This window comes from Trichechus manatus, unplaced genomic scaffold, assembly GCF_000243295.1.
Source record: "Trichechus manatus latirostris isolate Lorelei unplaced genomic scaffold, TriManLat1.0 scaffold00214, whole genome shotgun sequence".
Classification (NCBI taxonomy): domain Eukaryota; kingdom Metazoa; phylum Chordata; class Mammalia; order Sirenia; family Trichechidae; genus Trichechus; species Trichechus manatus.
Window position 1 is genome coordinate 1,841,759 of NW_004444150.1, and position 20,320 is coordinate 1,862,078.

The window sequence follows — 20,320 nt, forward strand, 5'->3', positions numbered from 1 at the left end:
AGTGACAGGGATACTGATACTGACAGCGACAGGGATAGTAACACTAACAGTGATACTAAGAGCACACACCCCCAGGCCCCACTTTACCATCCAGCACCCCCGCCCCCCCCCGGCAATGTCCAGGCCATACCCCAGGCCCCACCTCTATATCCAGGCCCTGCCCCTACTGTCCAGGCCCCACCCCACACCCCAGCCCCCAGCCTACCATTCAGGCCTCGCCCCTTCTATCCAGGCCCTGCCCACACCCTCAGGCCCCACCCTACCCTCCAGGCCCCACCCCTACTGACCAGGCCTCGCCCCACACCCCAGGCCCCACCTACCATCCAGGCTCCACCCCCCCAGGCCCCACCCCTACCGTCGGGGAAGTCGGGGTGGCAGAGCTGCAGGTCCTTGCAGGTGCGGGCAGGGTTGTCCTGTGTGCCCAGCGGCCGCTTCATCTGCTCGATCTCCAGCTTCAGGGAGTTGAGCGAGCCGAAGATCTCCTCCATGCCGTCCGCGTAGTCCATGTACTTCTCGCTGTTGCCCTCATCCATCAGCTGGCTGGCGTCAATGTTCCGCCGAGTTCTGGACGCCTGGATCGGCAGGGGCTGGATGACCTCACCTGGGGGGCCCTGGAGGCGGGAGAGGGAGTGGTGGGTGGAGAGGACCGGCTGGTCCTGAGGAAGACGCAGAGCCAGGGCAGGGGGTGCTGTGGGGGCCCTCTGTGTCGGCCTCCCAGCTGCACGGCACCTGTCCCTCGCAGCACCTTTTCTTCCCTCTTCCTGGGCTACACCTGTCCATCCCCACCACCAGGTCCAGTCCCCTCAGGGCCCAGCAAGCCCAGCTCTGGAGGCCCACGCCGCCCATCTGTGATGACTGCCCTCTGGAGCCACCGGTCACTGCTCACGCCCTACACTGTCACGGGGTCTACGGCTCCTTCTCCAGCAGGACTGAAGCTATGCCTCGAGGAAGGGGGGCCTCCTCCGTCTTATCTCACAGCCCCAGCTTGGGGCTGAGCACACAGTGGAGCCTCATTAATGCCTACTGGTGCACAAGCTCTTCAGACTGTGCAGGAGGACCCCCCAAGAATGAGGGCGGGGTCGAGAGACGCACAGCCTAAAAGAGGGTTAGTGAGGGTGTTCCCATGTCGTGATCACCGCACCCCGGTGTACATCTGAGCTTCATCCTACACCTCAGGGCACCTCCAGCTCTCACCGTCACATCACACGCCCACACAACACACCCACAGACACATATGTACACACACTCTCAGTTACACTCACACACACATTCACATCACAAGCTCACACAGCACACCCATACACACATACACACACAGTCTCACACAGGTACACTCACACCACACACGCTGCACACACAGCACACCCATATATACACACACACACTCTCACATAGGTACACACACTCACACTACACACACACACATACACACACTCTCTCTCTTTGGGCTTCCCAGGGAGAGTGAGCCCGTGAGCTCTGCGGCAGGGCCTTGTGTGACCCGCTGAGCTCTGTCCCAGGGAGAGTGAGCCCGTGAGCTCTGTGGCAGGGCCTTGTGTGACCTGCTGAGCTCTGTCCCAGGGAGGGGCGCTGCATGAACAGCACCTCCCTCCATTCCCTCGTCATTGCTGGGAACCCCAAGCCCCTCCTTAGGCTTCAGCGGTCACTTACCGGCAGGCCGGGGGGCCCTGGCTGGCCTGCCTCACCCTTCGGGCCAGTGGGACCCTGGGAGAAAGAGAGAACAAAGCTTGGTGAGAAAGAAGAGAGAATAAATCATCCTTGGGCTCTAGAATGGCCTTGAGGACATTTGTGGAGAGGTGATGCAGCGTGAGGGAGGACGCAGTGGGCCTCCACGCAGGCCCCTGGGACGGGGACTTCAAGAGGAGTCCCTCTTCCTAAGGAGGGGTGGACAGGCCACACGCCTGGGTCTACCAGCTGACCAGGTAGACCTGTGCTCGGGACAGTCTAGAAGCGGGCAGAGCCTGGGGGACAGACCACAGGGTACACGGATGGTCTCCACCCACAGGACATGCCCTCACCCTCCACACCCACCAGGTACTCAGGGACACTCACGCACAGGGTGCAGGACGCAGCCACTTACCGAGGAGCCCTTGGCGCCTTTTGGACCAGGGGGGCCCTGTGGGAACGGAAGGCACAGAATTAGCAGCTGACGGTGTCCTTGCCTGGGGCATGCGCCCGACCGCAGGACAGCCCCTTCCTGCAGGATCTGCTCACTGCTGGATCAGGGAGGCAGGGATGGCCAGGTGCACGAGGGCTCACCCTGCAAGCAGGGGACCACCTGCCCAGGTCAACCGGCCCCCTCCTCAGCTGGAGGCGCTGAGCTATAGGAGAAAGTGGGTGCCCTGGCCTCAGGGCCCAGACAGACACACCCTCTCTGGGGAGGGGGTACACACAGCAGGCATCAGCCTGGAGACAGCTGGGGGCCAGCTGGGCCGGTGACCCAAGGCCCAGCCCGTGGAGAGGCACAGAGGCCGGCTGGGCTGGGCAAGTGGAGGCTCCAGGGCATGGGAGTCTCTGGAGTGCTCGGTTTCACAGCCTATGTATGGGGGTCCGGGGTCTCACATCAGTGTCAGGGGGCCCAGGCTGGGGTGCCTAGACACTGGCCTCCCCCACTCCTCCCGCCTGGGCAGGCTGCCCGGTGCGGAAGGTGCCGCCTCCCTGCTGACTGGGAGGGCTGCAGCGCCCTCACTCTCCCCCACCTTCCCGAAATGCCTACGGACAGTTGTCCTCAAGTTTAGGATTTTCCTAGAAGATCCGAGACAGGGGCTCCCCTCTTCTGTCCCCACCCGAAACCAGGGCCCAACAACCCTACTTCTTTGCTGTCATCACTCTGGACTCCAACCTTAGGTTAATTAGGAAATCAACCCTGGGGACCCCAACTCTGACCCCATCTGTGGATCCCAACCTTGGCTGTCTTCCCTGACATCCGTTACTCTCCAGCCACACACCCAGTCCTGGGCCCAGCCTCCCCCAGCCTCCCTGCCTCCTCGCCTCCCCCAGGAACAACGGAGGGAACCACGCCCCCTTCCAGATACACACCGGCAAACCAGGGGGCCCCGGGGGGCCAATGGGGCCAGAAGGACCAGTGATACCCTAGAAAGGAGAAGAAAACACAGGGCTATTGTCACTCAGATGGTGGGATCTTAGAAATTGGGCACTCTTGTCCCCCTGGCCACTTCCTTCTCCTAACGGACGCTCTCCAGAGCCAGGGCCACCGCACTGATGGATGTCACCTATCCCTGAGGGGCCTGGGCTTCCCGGAAGCCCTGAGTGAGGCTGACCACCCAGGCACCACTGCCCCGACCTGGCTGAAGGAACTCTCAGGCATCTACAGACCATGGAAGGTGACTTCAAGATAGGACATCTCTTTCACTGTTGTAAATTGAAATACTCAACTGACTTATGCCCACCACCCGCCCCTTCCACTGTTCCACCTTGGCCTGTTCTTTCTCTCTCTGCTCTGCTCATGGTGCTGGCTCTCCCTGAGAGCAAGCCCCAGGGGCAGGGAGTACCCGGAGCCCTGTCCACTCTGTCTGTCCTTGGCAGCCTAAGCATGCTTCCACATTCTGGGCACTGCAAGAATCTCCCTCCCCACTGGCCCCTTTGAACGTCGCCCAGGCCAAGCTGGGGGTTCAGAGTGACCATCATATGTATGCATCACCCAGCACTGTGCACGGAGGAGCCCGTCGCAGTCCTCACCCTGACCCCGCCTCCCGCTCTGCCTTCCCGCAACGGTCTCAGCTGTGAGGAGGGGCAGAGGTAGGCTGGGAGGCAAACTTCACGGTGGGAGAAAGTGCCCTCCTCTTCCCCGTGATCGTGCATCACCTGGGTTTTGATCATTCTAAGAACGTCACAGCCTTACAGGACCGCATCTTAAAAAGGAGCTCCTAGCCGGCGAGGAGCTTCACTGGAGATCTGCCTCACGTACCTGTTCTCCCTTGGGGCCGGAGGAGCCCTGCGGGCCAGGGAGTCCTCTGTCGCCTTTCTCCCCCTGTTCTCCTGGAGGCCCAATGAGTCCGATCAAGCCTGGATGACCCTGTCAGAAGACAAAGGCAAAAAGGAGCAATGGAGGCAATGCCTCACGTCCAGCCACCAGTAAAACCAGATCCGTTGCCTCAAGTCAGTTCTGACTCCCAGCGACCCCATGTGTTACAGAGTAGAACTGCTCCCTAGAGTTTTCTTGGATGTGGCAGTCTGCTTCTGTAAAGATGACAGCCTTGGAAACCCTGTGGGGTAGTTCTACTCCACCCTACAGGGTTGCTATGAGTCAGAACTGACTCAATGGCAATGGGTTTTTGGTTTTTTTGGAATCTTTTGGAAGCAGATCACCAGGGCTTGCTTTCACGGTGCTGCTGAGTGGGTTCGAACTGCCAACCTTTAGGTTAATAGTCACGGGTTTGCACCACCCATGGACCTTATGTTCAGCCACAGGGGCCAATTAAAAATGGTGGCATGTCCACAGTCTGGGACACCATGAGTTCCTGCTCCGCATCTCATCAAAGGGAAATAACCTCACGAGACAGCAGGCATGATGGGACCCTTATCTGGTAAATATTAGGCCTGAAGGAACAGGGAAGGAGACAGATATAGAGCAAAATGGTAAAAGTGGCTTTTCCTGAGGGCTAATTTTTAGGTTTGTATTTTTACTCATATGCGTTTTCCAATTTTTCCATGGCAAATGTGATCTCCTTTGTTAAAGGATCAAAAACATTTATGTAGCGGCATGGAAAGGACGATGCAGAGTATTATAGATATAATCATTATTTTTTGAAAAAGAAAAAATCCTCTCCATATGCCTGTATATGCTTGTGTGTTTTATATGAGCCCATAGAAAGCTCTGGAAGGATTCTTGGAAATTTCATTACTTAGGAGGCTGGGGGTGCGTAGTGGTGATGGCAATGGAGTGGGAGAGAAAGACTCTTCACTGCCTTCTTCATACACAGCTGGCTGTTTGGCTTGGGAGATTGGTTTACGTTTGTAAGAGAATCAATGTCAATGGAAAAAAAATCACCACTAAGGAAAGAAAAAAGAAAACAAGGCTTCACCCCCGCTTCAAAGCACCCGGCACACACCCTCCAGGGAGCAGCTGAGGACACTGTCCAGAGCAAGCGTCCACTCCTTGGATCCCGGACTCCCTTAGCTGGACCTCCATACCCAGTGGGACGTGGAATGTTCTTCGCGCATTCCACATGGGCCTCGAGCATCTCCCAAAGTGCTCAGAGAGCGCCTGAAGGCAGGGACCCCCCTCCGAGTCAATATAAGGTAAGCCCCACTTGTCGAAAGTTTGCTTTACGCCGCTTCGCTTTTATGAAAGATCTACATTAGTACCTGTTTTCGCTAACCAACAGATATCTGGAGGATTTCCCCTTTCACGAAGAGAAAGGTGAAAAGGGGAAATAGTGTTCAGCCTCAGTTTTGCAGCAAGCTGCTAGAGGCAGCGCGCCGATAGAGGCCACCTGTTTTACACAGCGGCTTGCCCAAGCTCTTCCTTTCAAATTTCTCCTCCTTTACTGAACGACCCAACCACATCCAATCAAATGCCCGGTGACATAAAAGCACCGCGCATCAAGAGATCCCACACTCAACTTCCTGTCCTCTGTGCCTTTGCCTAACTGGAGGACTCAGCCTTTGGCACACGCAGTCAATACAAATCCCGTTCTTCTGCAGGATTCAGACCCCGGCGCCTCCACCCAGCCCCATGTGCCATTGTCAGCTAGGCTGCGGGGCTCCCACCATCACCGCCGCCACCCCTCAGCCTTCCCGTGTGCTCGCCGTCTTCCTGATACCCATCAGTGAAGCTACACTCTGCACACGTTATTTCTACTTTATATAGGCCGTGTATTTACCACATCATTCCTGCTTTTACTATACGTTTCCGTTATTTTAGGTTTTATGTGTTATTCACAAATTTTTTGGGTTGTTTTCTGGGTAGGTTATTTTTTGGGTCTGGGAATGCTCAAAAAATTTTCCCGTATAAATTAATGGTCACTGTTTCTTCACTTTTCACCATTTCAGCTTACCAAAGTTTTCATAGGAGCCCTCTATTTTGGATAGTGGGAGAAACCTGTACATATATATATTTTTTTCCTTGTTTTGCTATCTTTCAGGGGGCCCATCATGAGTCCACAGAGGCCCGTGACCAATGTGGGGGACAGATTACTATCTGGTTGAGCTGGAAAGCGAGGCTATTGAAGGGCGCAGTTAGGACCACACGGACACCTGCAATCCCAGCTTACCTTTTCACCTTTGGGACCTGAGTCTCCTTTGAGGCCAGGGAGTCCAGGGGGTCCCTGCGGGAGAAGGCAGAGGGGTCACACTCCTCATCCTGGGGTCTCAGGGGCAAGCCACCCTCTCCCACCACTGCCATGAGGAGCTCCGTGGAGGCAACACTCACCATGGGGCCGGGGGGACCATCTGGGCCTGGGGATCCTGGGAGACCTTGTTCACCCTGAAACACAACCGACCCTCCCTGTGAGCCCGCGTGAGCCTCACATGGCCCATCCCATGCCCGAGTCCCTCCCCCCGCGGCCCCTCTGCTGCCATCCGACCCGCAGGCTTCCTTCCAGGCCGCAGCCCACTCACCACAGGCCCCGGGATCCCTCGCAGGCCGTCAGGCCCGGGCTTGCCTGGTGCCCCCTGAGGGCCGATGGGGCCAGTCTTCCCAGGAGGGCCTTCCAAGCCGGCTTCTCCCTACATGGTGGGAGGAGGACAGAGAAGTGGCATCAAGGGACTGGAGACATGTGGTCACACCAGCCCACTGCTCCCAAACTCCAGGGTGCCTCTGAGGGATCTCCAGATTCTCCCGGGTATCCAGGGGCTGCCCTAAATTCTCCGCACTCCTTAAGGAGGCTCTCCGAGCTGATTCCCCGCCCCACTCAGCTCCTCAGCCAGCTGGGCACTGCAGTCTCCCACTGACCACGCCGACCACCACTATGGCAGTCACAGCCACCGCGGCGGACACGGGGTCACAGCCACCACGGCGGACACGGGGTCACAGCCACCACGCCGACCACCACTATGGCAGTCACAGCCACCACGGCGGACACGGGGGTCACAGCCACCACGGCGGACACGGGGGTCACAGCCACCACGGCGGACACGGGGTCACAGCCACCACGGCGGACACGGGGGCCACAGCCACCACGGCGGACACGGGGGTCACAGCCACCACGGCGGACACGGGGTCACAGCCACCACGGCGGACACGGGGTCACAGCCACCACGGCGGACACGGGGGTCACAGCCACCACGGCCGACACGGGGTCACAGCCACCACGGCGGACACGGGGGGTCACAGCCACCACAGATGATATGGGGGTCACAGCCACCACGGCGGACACGGGGGCCACAGCCACCACAACTGACATGGGGGTCACAGGCATCATGGGGGACACAGGGGTCACAGTGGACATGGAGGTTAAAGTGGACACAGGGGTCACAGCCACCCTGCGGTCACAGCCACCCTGCAGTCACAGCCACCCTGCGGTCACAGCCACCATTCCTGAGCAGCATGGGGTTGTATGACTTCCACCGTCAGTTAATTACACAGCACCTCCAGGAGGGAGGTAGAGGTGCCAACCAGGGTGGGCCCCGCTAAGCCCCCACTGAGAGAACGTTCTGGGCGCTCGCTCACCTCTTCAGCCCCAGGAAGGCGGCCTTGTCCTGTCCACCTCAGAGGTGAGGACAGAGGCCTGGCCAGGTCAGCGGTCCAGAGGGAAGTCACTGACTTTGTGGTGGAGTGGGACTTAAACCCAGTGTTTGTGACCCAGTACCCACTATCTGCCTCTCTCAGGCTTTGGGGGGGATGGACGTGTGACGTCAGGAATCACTGCCACAAGGGCCCAGGGCCCCGGGCTCCCCAGAGCTAGCTTCCTGTGGAGAAGGTTCGTTCTCTTGCCCGGGTTTGTGACGGGGGCCAGGCCCGTCTGAGGCCAGCCAACAGCCCCTCTCTGTCCTGTGCTGCGCTTCGTTCAGGCCCCCGACTGCCCGCCCACCCGTGCTGCGCCAGCAGTTCTCCAGAAGGCCTAGCTGGAAGCACATTACCTTGGCTCCTTTCTCTCCTTGTCTGCCTTCAGGGCCTGCAGGACCGGGGGGACCCTGGAACGAACAAGAGAGCCACACGTGACGAGCTTGGCTGGCAGACGCAGTGTGGTGAGCTCAGTGTCTGGGGAGACAGGCCTCGGCATGAAGGAGGCCAGGAGGGGCGGGCGGGGCAGGACACGGCTCCTGGCCGCTGCAGCGAGGTCCCTCCTGGCCCCGGCCAGTCTGGACGGCGCTCCTCCGCCCTAAACCTGGGGCCCCTTTCCTGGTTCCACATCAGGCGGCCTAGTTTATTGCAGCCCCCGTAAACGGCTGACTTAGTCAGTGTGCAAACCCACGCCTTTGCCTCCTAACTTCAGAAAGATCTGACACAGGGAAGGATTTTCCGCCTTGGGGGTGTTTTCCTCCCAGGATGGATGTTACTGATGGTGTCAGCAGGCAGCTGATCAGGAAGAAGCTGGTGCGCTGTGCTCACGCCTGCCATCTGATATCATGGCGGGAAGTGAGTGGAGAACGGCTCAAACTCAGCAGTTTCTCTGTTGGTGCTGCTGAGATCACTCGGGGTCTATGCTGGGGTGGGACAAGGAGGGACGCATTTCATGCAGGACACCCCCAGGCAAAGACAAGCTTGCAAAAATATTTACCCTTTTTCCTGGAGGCCCAGATGGACCCGGCTCACCAGTCGGTCCCGGGGATCCCTGACATTGGAGAGAGAATGCAGGCATATTTAGGAATCTGGGCCGTGCGACTCAGACAGGGCGGTGTGGGCTCGTCCAAGGCTAATGCCACACACCACGTTTCCATCTAAGCTCTCCGTGGCCACCCCGAGTGGCCTCTCTCTCCTTTCAGAGGTAGCACTGAGGGTCTCCCCAGGAATTCCCGTTCTGTCCGTAGGAGCCCACAGCCTCGCTGCACTCAGAAGGGAACTCCCCCCACGACCCCCCACAGCGCTTACTCTGAGCGGCCGCTGCATGAGGCTGGCGTAATCCACACCACAACATCCCAGGTAGCAGCTGCAGCACCCCTTTTACGGAGGCAGACCCCAACGCCCAGGGAGGGTAAATACCATTCCCCCCACCCCAGAGGCAGAAGTGGTGGAATCAGAACACAGGCCCAGGGAACTGAGTTGGGCTTGAGCTCTTAACCTTTCTTGGCACTGCTGCTCATCTGAGATCAGTGACATGGCCCTTTGGCCCTGGGGTCCCTAATTTTCCCACAACAGTTTGCCACACTTAGTGCAGGGCAGGGCAGGGGGAGCTGTAAGAACAGGGTCACTGCCAAGTGAATCCTGTCCAGGGGTCTGCTCCACTGCAGGACGGCTATCTCAGCTTGACCCAAAAGAAACCAAACTCGTTGTTCATGAGTCGATTCCAACTCATAGCGACCCTACAGGACAGAGCAGAACTTCCCCATAGGGTTTCGAAGGAGCTGCTGATGGACTCGAACTGTCAACCTTTTGGTTAGCAGCCGAGCTCTTAACCACTGCGCCACCAGGGCTCCACCTCAGCTTGAAGCAGGGTTTAAAACCCTCAATGCCAAGTGTGCGATGCAGTGTCTCGTGTGGTCCCAGCTCACGGGGCGAAAGCTGGGGGAGGCCGTGGGACAAGAGATAGTGGCCGTGTCGGGTGGAAACACAGGCGAATCCCGAAGCTCCTGGGTCAGCCTTCAGGTCGGGCCATGAAATCCCTGAACTGTATGCAGAGGGGCTGGTAGGGGTGCACATGCTTCCAACAGACCCTCACAGGGAATCCATAGTAACTGGGCATGGGTTTTTCTCAGAAATGAAGAGAGCAAGCTGTGAAGTCTCAGCACCCACAGTGGCACACTCCACCGAGAACCTGGGCCAGAACTCCCAGGCGGCTCCGATTGTGGTGGACGCACCGTTTGCCCAGGTTCACCATCATCTCCTTTGTCCCCAGGTGGACCATCTTGACCCTGTGGGGACAAGATCAGGTTACTTCCAGCTACCCGGATGGTGCCCCGAGACTGCTCCCCAACACCTGACACATCCTCAGTCCCTTTCCCACACCAAGCCCACCCGGAGCCACAGCCAGCCTGCTCGGAATGGGAAGTGCGCGCTCCCTGTAAGTTCTGAGCATGGACACCTTTGGGCTAAGTGTGTGTCCTACAGGAGCCCTTCTGATTCATCAGAGAGAAGCAACAAGAAAAGAAAAGACATGGGGCTGGCAAAGGGCAGGTCAGTGGCTATGGTGGGACTGGCCACATCCTTGTGACACCTACCGCAGGGCCCGGCTCTCCAGGGGGACCAGGATCTCCAGGGAAGCCCACGGGGCCCTGGAAAGGAGAGAGAGGCATGCAAGGTCATCAGCAACCTGGTGGAGGCCACACACTGCCCGGCCCCTTGCTGTACGAGGCAGCCATCCTGCCCCATCCAGCTCCTAGAATACGGACAATTGCCTCCAGCCTACTCTACAACACGGGAGTCCCCTTCCTGGACATGACATCATCCACCCACACAGGAAGCCTGATAGGTGGGCGAGGCCGGGATCAGAGCTCCCACCTTCCAGAGACAGGCAAAGAAAGACCAGGTACCCGCCCACACCTCCACCCTTGGGGGCTCCTGGCTGAGGCCAGAACCTGGGCCTTCTGAGCACAGAGCCCCTCCTGAAGCAAAGCCAGGGGCAGGCCAGAGGAGGGGGCATCTGTGGGAGCTGGGTGTCTTCACATGGCGCATTTCAGCCTCGCCCACAGAGATGAAAAGTTCTCCAAAGACAGGACCTCAGGGCTGCCTTCTCTAACTCGTCTCCTCTTTCTTGTCCGACTATTTGGTCCAGTAGTTGGTTTGGAAACGTCCAGACTTTGGAACCATCACCCCAAGACACGTAACGGTCATGGACCTTTTATCTCAGCAGGAGCGCACCCTGACTTCCCAGGCTGAGCTGGGGTGCAGGGCCCAGGCCCCAGGGTCCCGGCACCCACAGCTCAGGGAGTTACTCACCGGGCTGCCTTTCGGGCCATCATCTCCGGGGGGGCCTTTGGGGCCAGGGGGTCCCGCAGCACCAGAAGGGCCCGACTCGCCCTTCTCCCCCCTCTCTCCTTTGGGCCCCTGAAGGGAAAGGCAAGTGTCCATGTTGTGCAGAGCAGACCTCAGTGGCCAGAGGGGTGCCTCACCCCGGTTCATGCCACGTCGTCCATTTAACCAGTCCCTGGTGAGCACTGACTGTGGCCAGGCGCTGGCCCGGGGGCTGACGGCTGCACGGCTCCCCCCGTGGCCCCTAGCCGTGACCTGCGGGGTCAGCCCCTGTATGCCCCATGAGGCTGGGCCAGGAGCTCAGCTGCTGCTCTCGGCATCTAAGGCCAGGACTCGACTTGTGTACAGGAGGGACCAACCCCTGGATTAGAGGAGGCAGCACGGACCACGAGGGGCTGCAGGGCCCAGACCCACCCCAAGTGCCGTGGTTCTGGGGCGGGGGGAGAGGCTAGAGACCAAGAGGCCTTAGTGCCCCTGGCGGCCACCTGGGCTGAGAGCCTCCCTCTGGACCACCTCGTAGCAAGCATCTGTCTGACCAAATCGCTGGCTCTGGGTGGCAGAACTGTCCCTTCCCAGCCGCTTCCCACCCCCGCCCACTCCACAAGCGGACGGAGATGGGAACAGTGCTGGTGCCCAGTATATCAGGACGACGAGAAAGGGCACTGGCGTTATGAAAGACGGAGTCTTATGCGGCCCCCACCGCCGGCCCCAGCGGAAGTTTGGCCTTTCGGGCGTCAAGGCGACCACAGACCCCTCACATTTATGACAACCCCTGAAAGGGACTTGAACACCAGACGGCAGAGTGGCTAACTGGTCCTGGTGCTAATTGCTAAGGTCTGCGTGTGCGAAGGCGCACACACGCACGCACACACACACTCTCTCCCTATCACACCTTCTCCTTTCCCCTTTTTCACAGTAATCCTGTTAGGTCGGCACAAAAGGGGTTATGACCCCATTACACAGATGAGCGAGCTGAGGCAGAGTCGGGGCTTCTGACCCAGTACCCTGTCCACTCTCCCGCTCGGTCGCTTCCCACCCCTCCCCCAAAGCCCCCAAAGCCCACTCACCGGGGGGCCTCCTTCTCCCGGAAGGCCAGGTTCCCCAGCTTCGCCAGGCTCACCCTAAGGAGGAAGCACGACACGGTTACAGATGTGGTCAGGACGGCTGCTCTAGCTTTAAGTGTCCACCACGTCCCCGGGGACCAGGGGTTGATGAAACACCCTCAGACAGCCCCCAGGATGAGAGTGGGGAGGAATCCTCAGTCAGGGTCAGACCACGAAGAGGTGACAGTGGTTTACACAGACACGTGAGTGCGCGCGGAGGGGCGTCGGATCACAGGGAGGGCGTTGGAGAGGCTTCCTCTGAAGTGGAGATTTGAAGGATAATTAAGAGAAGCTCGGCGAAGGTGGCGGGGACAGCCTTACAGGCAGGGACGGTCCGCGCAAAGGCAGAGGCAGAAACTGGCCCAGCACATCAGGAAGATTCAGGAAGAGGGTGGCGGAAGGGAAGGGGGGGTGCAGAGGCAAGGCGTGCCTCTGGGGTGCCGAGAGAGGGCGCCCTGGCTGCAGAGGCCCTGCACCATTGACATGTGGTCTCAGCAATGCTGCTTCTCCTTAATTTCCTTATCATAAAAAGGAGCCGTGATGGCGGATTTCTTTCAGTTTAATGGCCTGAAGTGAAAAAGAAATCTCTGGAAGCAGCGTACAGGGAATGCAAGGAAATGGATGCAAATGTGTGTATTTCCTTTTATCCAAAGGAGCCAAGATATGCATTTAAACTAGTGAGCGTTCGTGGGCGCTGAAGTGGAGTCACCTCTGGCACCGACGCACGCACCACGCATGCACAAACGCGCACGCACACGCACATCCATCGCGCTCATTCAGTTATTTTGCCAGCCCAGGCCCTAAAATTCATCAGCTCCCGTGAACTGGACCCTGGGCTGTGGAAAGATAAGAATTTGGCTGAAACGGAAGCTGTGAAAATGGGAGCTACTGCACTTCAAGGAAGAAATGATTATTTCTATCAGAGCTCGGTCTTGAGGAAGATGGCGGGGCTTTCCCGTGACAGCACCGTTTGGAAATTCTGCCGGAGGTCATCGCCAATCCACATGTCAGAGCACACCTGCTCCTTTTCTAAGTTTTCAAAGGCATTTGACAGGAATGACCCAGTAACGTACATCTGTGTATACAGACACAGAAGCACACACCCAGGTATGCAGACACACACACACCCCACGGTTCCCCCCAACACAGCCACGGAGCTGACACCATAACCAGTTAAGGGACATCACCTTCTCCCCTACTGCACCAGGGTTTCCGATTCCACCTGGAGGGCCTTGTGGTCCGTCAGCACCTGGAGATCCAGAGGGTCCTCGGGGGCCCGGGGGTCCTGGGGGGCCCTAGAAAACAGAGTGAGCGTTGAGCACAGAGGAGATGCCAACTTTTCCCGAAACAGAAGCCAGCTGCCCAGGCCCGGTCCTGTGTCCCGTCACACTCACCATCTGGCCCACGTCTCCTGTCTCACCCTTCTCCCCTGGAGGGCCTGGCAAACCCTGGGCGGGAAGAGGAAGTGGTCAGGGACAGCGCACTCAGCGCTGGTCTATCAAACACAGATGTTTTCGTTCTGCCAACAACGTGAAGACCCAGAGCCTCTGGAACGTGCTTCCTCCCGTACAGGGAAGCGCGAGGACTTCCCATCATTACATTCTCAGAACTTAGCCCCAGGAGATAATTAGAGAAGTAAGCCCAGATTTATGGATAAAGGTGCTTACTCCAGCATTCCATACAACAATAAAACCTAACGAGCCTCCAGGAGGGAGGTGTCTGAACACATTACGCCGCGGCCACACGCTGGAATACAAGGCCACAACGAAAAATTATTCTTTTCAAAAATAAATAAAAACCTGTGTGTTCAAAGACCACTCCAGGACACTCAACAGAACACAGAATGTGATATGAAGTGGGAACGCTGGGCTCAGAGCTTCCCATGCATACGGCATGATTCGGATTTTGCAAAAACCAAATTAAATGACATACATACATATGCATATGTTAATACACATGGCTTAGGAGATCTGGGAAGGAAACGGTAGGATCTTTAGAAGTCATGCTTGTTTTCTTTCTTAGAGTTTACCAGTATTTCCCAGATTTTACATGAGTGTGGGAATAAACCTCCTTGGTTGGGAGCACCAGCCACGGGCATGCCTGGGACTGTAGGACCTGCAGTACTTCCAACTCAATAGGGAGGCCACCTGGATGCCCTCTGCAGCCCAGCCTCGCCTCCCATCCTTGAAGGATGGGCGGGAGGCCCTCTGCAGCCCAGCCTGGCTTCCCATCACTGAAGGACGAGCAGGAGAGGAGGGGCACAGACAGGGACAGGAGCATCCGCAGTCCATCCCCGGCCATTTTAAAAACTGTGACCTTACCTGCAGCCCCACGGGCCCAGGGGGACCCGGGAAGCCTCGTGGGCCCTCGTCACCTTTCTGCCCGAAAAGGCCCTGCTGGCCCCGAGGCCCTGGCTCGCCGTCCGCCCCCTGCAGGGAAATCATTGAGTTGAGGATGAGGACGAGGTACTGGTGACAGGTCAGCTTGCGGGGTGGGTCTTCTTGAGGGTCATTAACAGCAGATACTTACGGAGGGGCCTGGCTGTCCGATGGGGCCTTGAGGACCTGTAGGCCCGGGAGGACCCTGTGGGGGCAAGACAGAGACATGAGGTTGCTTCCAGAGATGCAGCTGAGGCCAAGCAGCTCAGGGGCCGCCCAAGGTCACGGGCCCATCCCCACTCATGGCACTCAGAGTTCAGAGGATGGCGAGGGGAGCTCAAGGTGAAGGGGCACCGCTGCGCTCAGAGTTCAGAGGGTGGCGAGGGGAGCCCAAGGTGAAGGGGCACCGCTGCGCTCAGAGTTCAGAGGGTGGCGAGGGGAGCCCAAGGTGAAGGGGCACCGCTGCGCTCAGAGTTCAGAGGGTGGCGAGGGGAGCCCAAGGTGAAGGGGCACTGCTGCGCTCAGAGGCCTGACGATGGCGGAGGGGAGCACCACTGTGACAGGGCCCAAGGAACAGAGGCGCTTCCTGCCGGGAATGTAGACACTGGGGGAAGGTTCCAGTGCTCAGCGGCTAAGGAGCCATCTCACAGCCACTGGGGGCAGCTGGTGGCTAAGCACAGGGCTTTCGCAAAGGCATACAGGTACTTCAGAACAGAGCAAGGAAAGAAAGGACGAGGGGAATGAACAGGCGTCCGGTCAGCACGCGGCCTCTGCGGGAAATCCTGCTTCCTCAGCACCCATTGTGTCTGCAGAAACGGAATCCTCAAGGACCAAATACTCAATTTGCTTCACTTCACAAAACCTGTACAGGCTTTCTGTTCATTTGTTAACACCAAGAGATTCATTCCCATGCCTACGTATGTACGTAGATACACATACATACCCGTACAAATACATATACATGCGTAGCTATGCATATACACATACATGCATACACATTCAAAGGCATAGACACATAAACCAAAAAAATCAAACCCACTGTTGTCGAGTTGCCCCTATAGGACAGAGTAGAACTGCCCCACAGGGTTCCCAAGGAGCTGCTGGTCAATTCAAACTGCCAACCTTTTGGTTAGCAGCCGAGCTCTTAACTACTGAGCCACCAGGGCATATACATCCATATGCATATACTTATATACACATAATACGAATATATACCTACACATAGAAATACATATACATGCTTATATATACATATACATTTATCTGCATATACTATATACACATATACATACACATATAGACTTATACATACATATATACACGCATATACACATATACATACACATGGACATACATATACGTGCACATATATGCATACATGTGCACGCACATATATGCGTACATATGCACGCATATACTTATAGACACATACACATACATACGCACACACACGTGTGCATACATCCATATCCATATATACACATATAGATTTTAACAGGACGGGAAACTCATTCAGCTGTGACCCACTCATCATCATAAAGGCCACAGGTCACACTGGCCACATGAGCTAAGCAGTGGTCACCCCAGAAATCAACGCTTGTCTACATGCACTGAGGTGCCTCTTACCTGCTCGCCCTTGTCCCCCTTGCTCCCTTTCTGTCCCGGCTCTCCGATCTCGCCCTAAGGGAAGATGGTGGAAGGTTCCTTAGACAGCCCCATAATCACGTGGACGTTCCCCGTCCCCGTAATGAATGTTTGGACATGTTATCAGGAGGGAGCAGTCCCTGGAGAAGGACGTCATGCTTGGTAAAGCAGAAGGTCAGCGAAAAAGAGGAAGACCCCCAAGGAGATGGATGGACACAGTGGCTGCAACAATGGGCTCAAGCATAACAACGATTGTGAGGATGGCGCAGGACAGGGCAGGGTTTGTTCTGTTGTACGCAGGGTCGCTGTGAGTCGGAATGGACTTGACAGCACCTCCCAACAACAACATAACGAATGTTTCCTGGAGATGAAGAACGACTTCCCCAGTGGCTCTGTAACTTTCCAAAGAAGAAATGTTTCCATATATTAATTTTATTTCCTTTTTAATACGCTGTGTAGAATTTTAGTAGATTTGAAAATGTGGGGAAAGCTCATATTGAAAATATTTACTTTGTTTTCAAATCGACTGCCAATATGACAGCATACTAATAGGCAACTCAATTACTATGTTTCCAAAGAAGTTATTAAAGTCTTCTTCTGCGTTGTTATTGGTGCCGGCTCTTTCCACCCTGGGATGCAAGGCTCCGTCTACACAGAGGTGACAAAGTCAGAGACTGATCACAAATAAAACGCTAGACGGAAGAGCTAAATTTCACTGTCTCCATTAAATTGGGTATAAAACCGAGTGCCCATAGCAATCTCGTTAGAATTATAAAGCACAGTCTTAATGAAGGGAGCCTGGATACTCAAGCGAAGACATTGAAAGATAGATACTGAGCGGGGCCTCTCTACCTCGGGCTCCGCAGGTCAGCACGTGAGTGACTCGGGAGCACGGGGCGTTTCCCTTTGCCTTGGCCTCTAACAGCAGCGCACCGGGACCACATCGGAACCACACGGGAGCACCGGCCCGACGCTCCCCAAGCGCGGGGGAGGCCTCGCTCAGCTCCAGTCACCTGTGGGCTGCTTCTAGAGCACCCACAATGCCAGGGCCACAGGTGGGCACCCCGCTTGTCACTGAGCCTTACAGCTGTCCGTGCCCCTCTGTTTAAAGTGACCATGCACCATCTGGGGTAGGAGGACTTGCCGCGGTCTCCGTACCTTATCTCCGTCTTCTCCGGGGGGGCCCACAGGGCCTGCCGGGCCAGGGAGCCCCACGGGGCCCTGGAGGCCATCTCGGCCAGCCGGGCCTTGTGGCCCTTTCTCGCCCTAGAAAGGACAGAGGACCCCTGGTCAGACGCGGCTCCAGCGCATGGACATCCAGCCCCAGCTCATTGCCCCAGAGGGGAGCCCAGGGGAAAAGGCAGGGGTTCCTGAGGAGCCATGTCACCTCTGTCCCAAAGGGTTTCAGCAGGGACACCGAGGCCGGCTCTGAGCCAGGCACTGTCACACTCCTCCACACTCATCCTGGGAAGGGCCACTCTCTTACAGATGGGGAAGCCAAGGCACCGAGAGCGAGTAGTAGAGCCAGGGCTCAAATCCAGCCAAACCAACTGTGAGCCTGTGTTCGCAGTCCTCGGATCATGCTGAGGCTAGTGACCGGGGGCCTGAGAGCCAGCCCTGCCACTGCCTTTCTCACACTTTCAGTTCTCTGCAGATACACCTCCCTGTGCACGCACACGCACACACACGCACACACACGCACGCATGCACACATGCACACACACACATGCACGCACACACGCACACATGCACACATGCACACACATGCAGACACTCACATACACAAGTCGCTGTCTACTCCTCACACTTAGCTCCTATTAATATAAGTTCCTACTCACGTGCATTCCTGTGCACACTCACACGGACACACACACACTATCTTTCCTCCCCTCATGACTGATTTGTTTGCCTCCTAACTGCCCCTTGGCAATCTCAAACAGTCCTGAGTTCTTGCTTTGCTCAGCTTTGCCAGACATCACACCGCTCTGTGAGCCAAGGGCTGGAACTTTCTCACAGGAGCCAGGAACCCCTTCTTCCAACAGACACGTGGGCCAAGGGGTGTGCACGCTGGGGAGGGGGACCGGAGGAGGAAATCAACATTCAGTGCTCGGATGTGAACACAACCAGCGTCCACTCACACACCACCCGGCACCTCTGCCCTTGGGGACGGAGACGTGGGCTTGGCTTCCACCCCCTTCTCCTTTCCTTCCTGCACAGGGCACTGTCTGCTCCTCACACTTAGCTCCTGCTCATGTAAATTCCTACTCTGGTTAAGCCAGGAAAAACAGCAAGGCTACAGATAGGCCTCGCCTGGGACTCTCCTGTCCTACATTATCGATCAGGCCAGCATTCTGGGAGATGCCCTGACCTTCTCTTAACCCCTCTTCTTCCCTCTGGAGCTATTCTGCAGGATGACAGCTTTTAGCTGGAGAAGCAAGTCTTGCTAGGTTTCTGCTTAAATGCTTACTGCCTTGCAACAGGGAACCAGACCGTTTCCGATGGATTTGTGTGTGCTTTTTGTGTGCTGAACGTACAGTTTTCTAGAACATTATTCAGCGGGATCAATGTCCTGGGTGCCTCGTTGGAAATGATTTGATGTCATCAAAACTGCCTTTTTATCCCTGATAACATATTGAACATATTCTCAATGGCGCAGATGTTCCAGAGTGGTTTTGAGGGGGAGCCTCTGCCCCAGGAACACAGTCAGGCTCTTCTTTCTGCCCATGAATGGCCGCGAGCAGAAAGAGGGAAATGACATCCTCCTGACAAGAACTGCCAAGCACCCCCATCCTATCGCATCTGACATGGCTGCGTTGCTGTGGGCTCATTCCTGGAACTCAGAACCACTCACATTCTGAATTCAGAGGGGACACTGAGCTGAGGCACTCTCCATGGCCATTTGAAAGTGGGGCCTGGTGGAAGGTTCAAATCATGTGGCTCACATCAGATGCAGACCAGGGTGAGCCACTCCAAGGCAGTCAGGGTGTCTCCTGAGTTACTCTGGGGAGGGGGCTTGCAAGAAGGGGTAGTGGTATGTGTGCCAGGAAGTGTCCAAGCCAAGAAGAAACCCACTACCAGTGAGTCAATTCCGACTCACGGCAACACACTGTTTCAGAGTAGAACTGCACCATAGGGGTTCCAGTGGCTGTAATCTTTACAGAAGTAGATTGCCAGGCCTTTCTTCCGTGATGCCACTGGGTGGATTCAAACCATCAACCTTTCGGCTAGTAGTCGAGCAGAAGGCAAGAAGGGGCATTCATTAATCTCCTTCATGGTACTCCACCTGCCCTGAGCTTTCGCAAAGCCTACACAATTCAAGGTTCACAAAGAGGTCGGGCTGTTGTGGGAGTAGAGGACCATGTCTCATATCTTCCCATCACACATCCCCCTGCCCTGCTTGGCTAGGCACCCTGTCTCCACGCGTGCTGCCAATCAGCGAGGGAAGCATCCCATTCCAATATCCATTTCCTCTCAAAGAGACGGCCGTGGGCTCCAGACACAGAGAGGGGCTGTTCACACAGCAGGCAGTGTGCCTCATCCACACACGGCACCCCAAGGGAGCCATGACCAAGTCCTCTGAGGATACAGTGTATCCAGGTCCTCTGTAGGGAGGGTGGTCTGCCTCTGCCATTCCCGTCCAGACCGTCCGAGCTGAGGCCCTGGGCGCAGAGCATTCTCTGATCAGGAGGCTGGGAATTGGGTCTCTCTCTCTCCCTGACCCTTTCACCTGTCAGAGAAACCTTCCTCCCTCTTCTGGGCACACAGTAACTTTCTCTGTTTCTGCTCATTACGGGCATCACATGGCACCTGGCCAACTCCACCATGCACTGAGTACAGACCCAGGAGAGGCAGTTTCTCCCGGGGAATCATTAATCAGAAAATGCAGGCTGACAAAATCGATCTTGTAGCTACAGAGAAAGGAACGTCCTTTCTGGTTATGCTATTCTCTACCAGAACAAAAGCCACCTTCTAGGTACCGGGACGGCCAGGCCAGGTGCACCTGAACGAAGGCCCTTCCCTCTTACCCCCTTTCACCTTTCCCACGCTATCCACCATGTAGCCCTCCGGGTAATTCTACATAAACCCCAGGCCAGAGCCCACCTCTGCTCTCTCACCCACGACGCATTGAGGGGCGTGCATAGAAG

General features: G+C 56.6%; 1 protein-coding gene across 1 annotated transcript in view; it reads right to left on the reverse strand.

Moving 5' to 3' along the window:
* COL5A1 (collagen type V alpha 1 chain) overlaps positions 1–20,320 on the reverse strand; it is a 149,024-nt gene that overhangs the window by 17,915 nt on the left and 110,789 nt on the right. Inside the window, exons 44-63 of the mRNA XM_023742655.1 lie at positions 17,334–17,441; positions 16,158–16,211; positions 14,683–14,736; positions 14,475–14,582; positions 13,548–13,601; positions 13,341–13,448; positions 12,118–12,171; positions 11,018–11,125; positions 10,300–10,353; positions 9,940–9,993; positions 8,703–8,756; positions 8,062–8,115; positions 6,601–6,708; positions 6,413–6,466; positions 6,255–6,308; positions 3,947–4,054; positions 3,058–3,111; positions 2,099–2,134; positions 1,669–1,722; positions 356–611 (exon numbers count right to left, since the gene is read on the reverse strand). Of these exons, the coding sequence (XP_023598423.1) occupies positions 356–611; positions 1,669–1,722; positions 2,099–2,134; positions 3,058–3,111; positions 3,947–4,054; positions 6,255–6,308; positions 6,413–6,466; positions 6,601–6,708; positions 8,062–8,115; positions 8,703–8,756; positions 9,940–9,993; positions 10,300–10,353; positions 11,018–11,125; positions 12,118–12,171; positions 13,341–13,448; positions 13,548–13,601; positions 14,475–14,582; positions 14,683–14,736; positions 16,158–16,211; positions 17,334–17,441 (1,588 nt within the window). The remainder of the gene's footprint in view (positions 1–355; positions 612–1,668; positions 1,723–2,098; positions 2,135–3,057; positions 3,112–3,946; positions 4,055–6,254; positions 6,309–6,412; positions 6,467–6,600; positions 6,709–8,061; positions 8,116–8,702; positions 8,757–9,939; positions 9,994–10,299; positions 10,354–11,017; positions 11,126–12,117; positions 12,172–13,340; positions 13,449–13,547; positions 13,602–14,474; positions 14,583–14,682; positions 14,737–16,157; positions 16,212–17,333; positions 17,442–20,320) is intronic.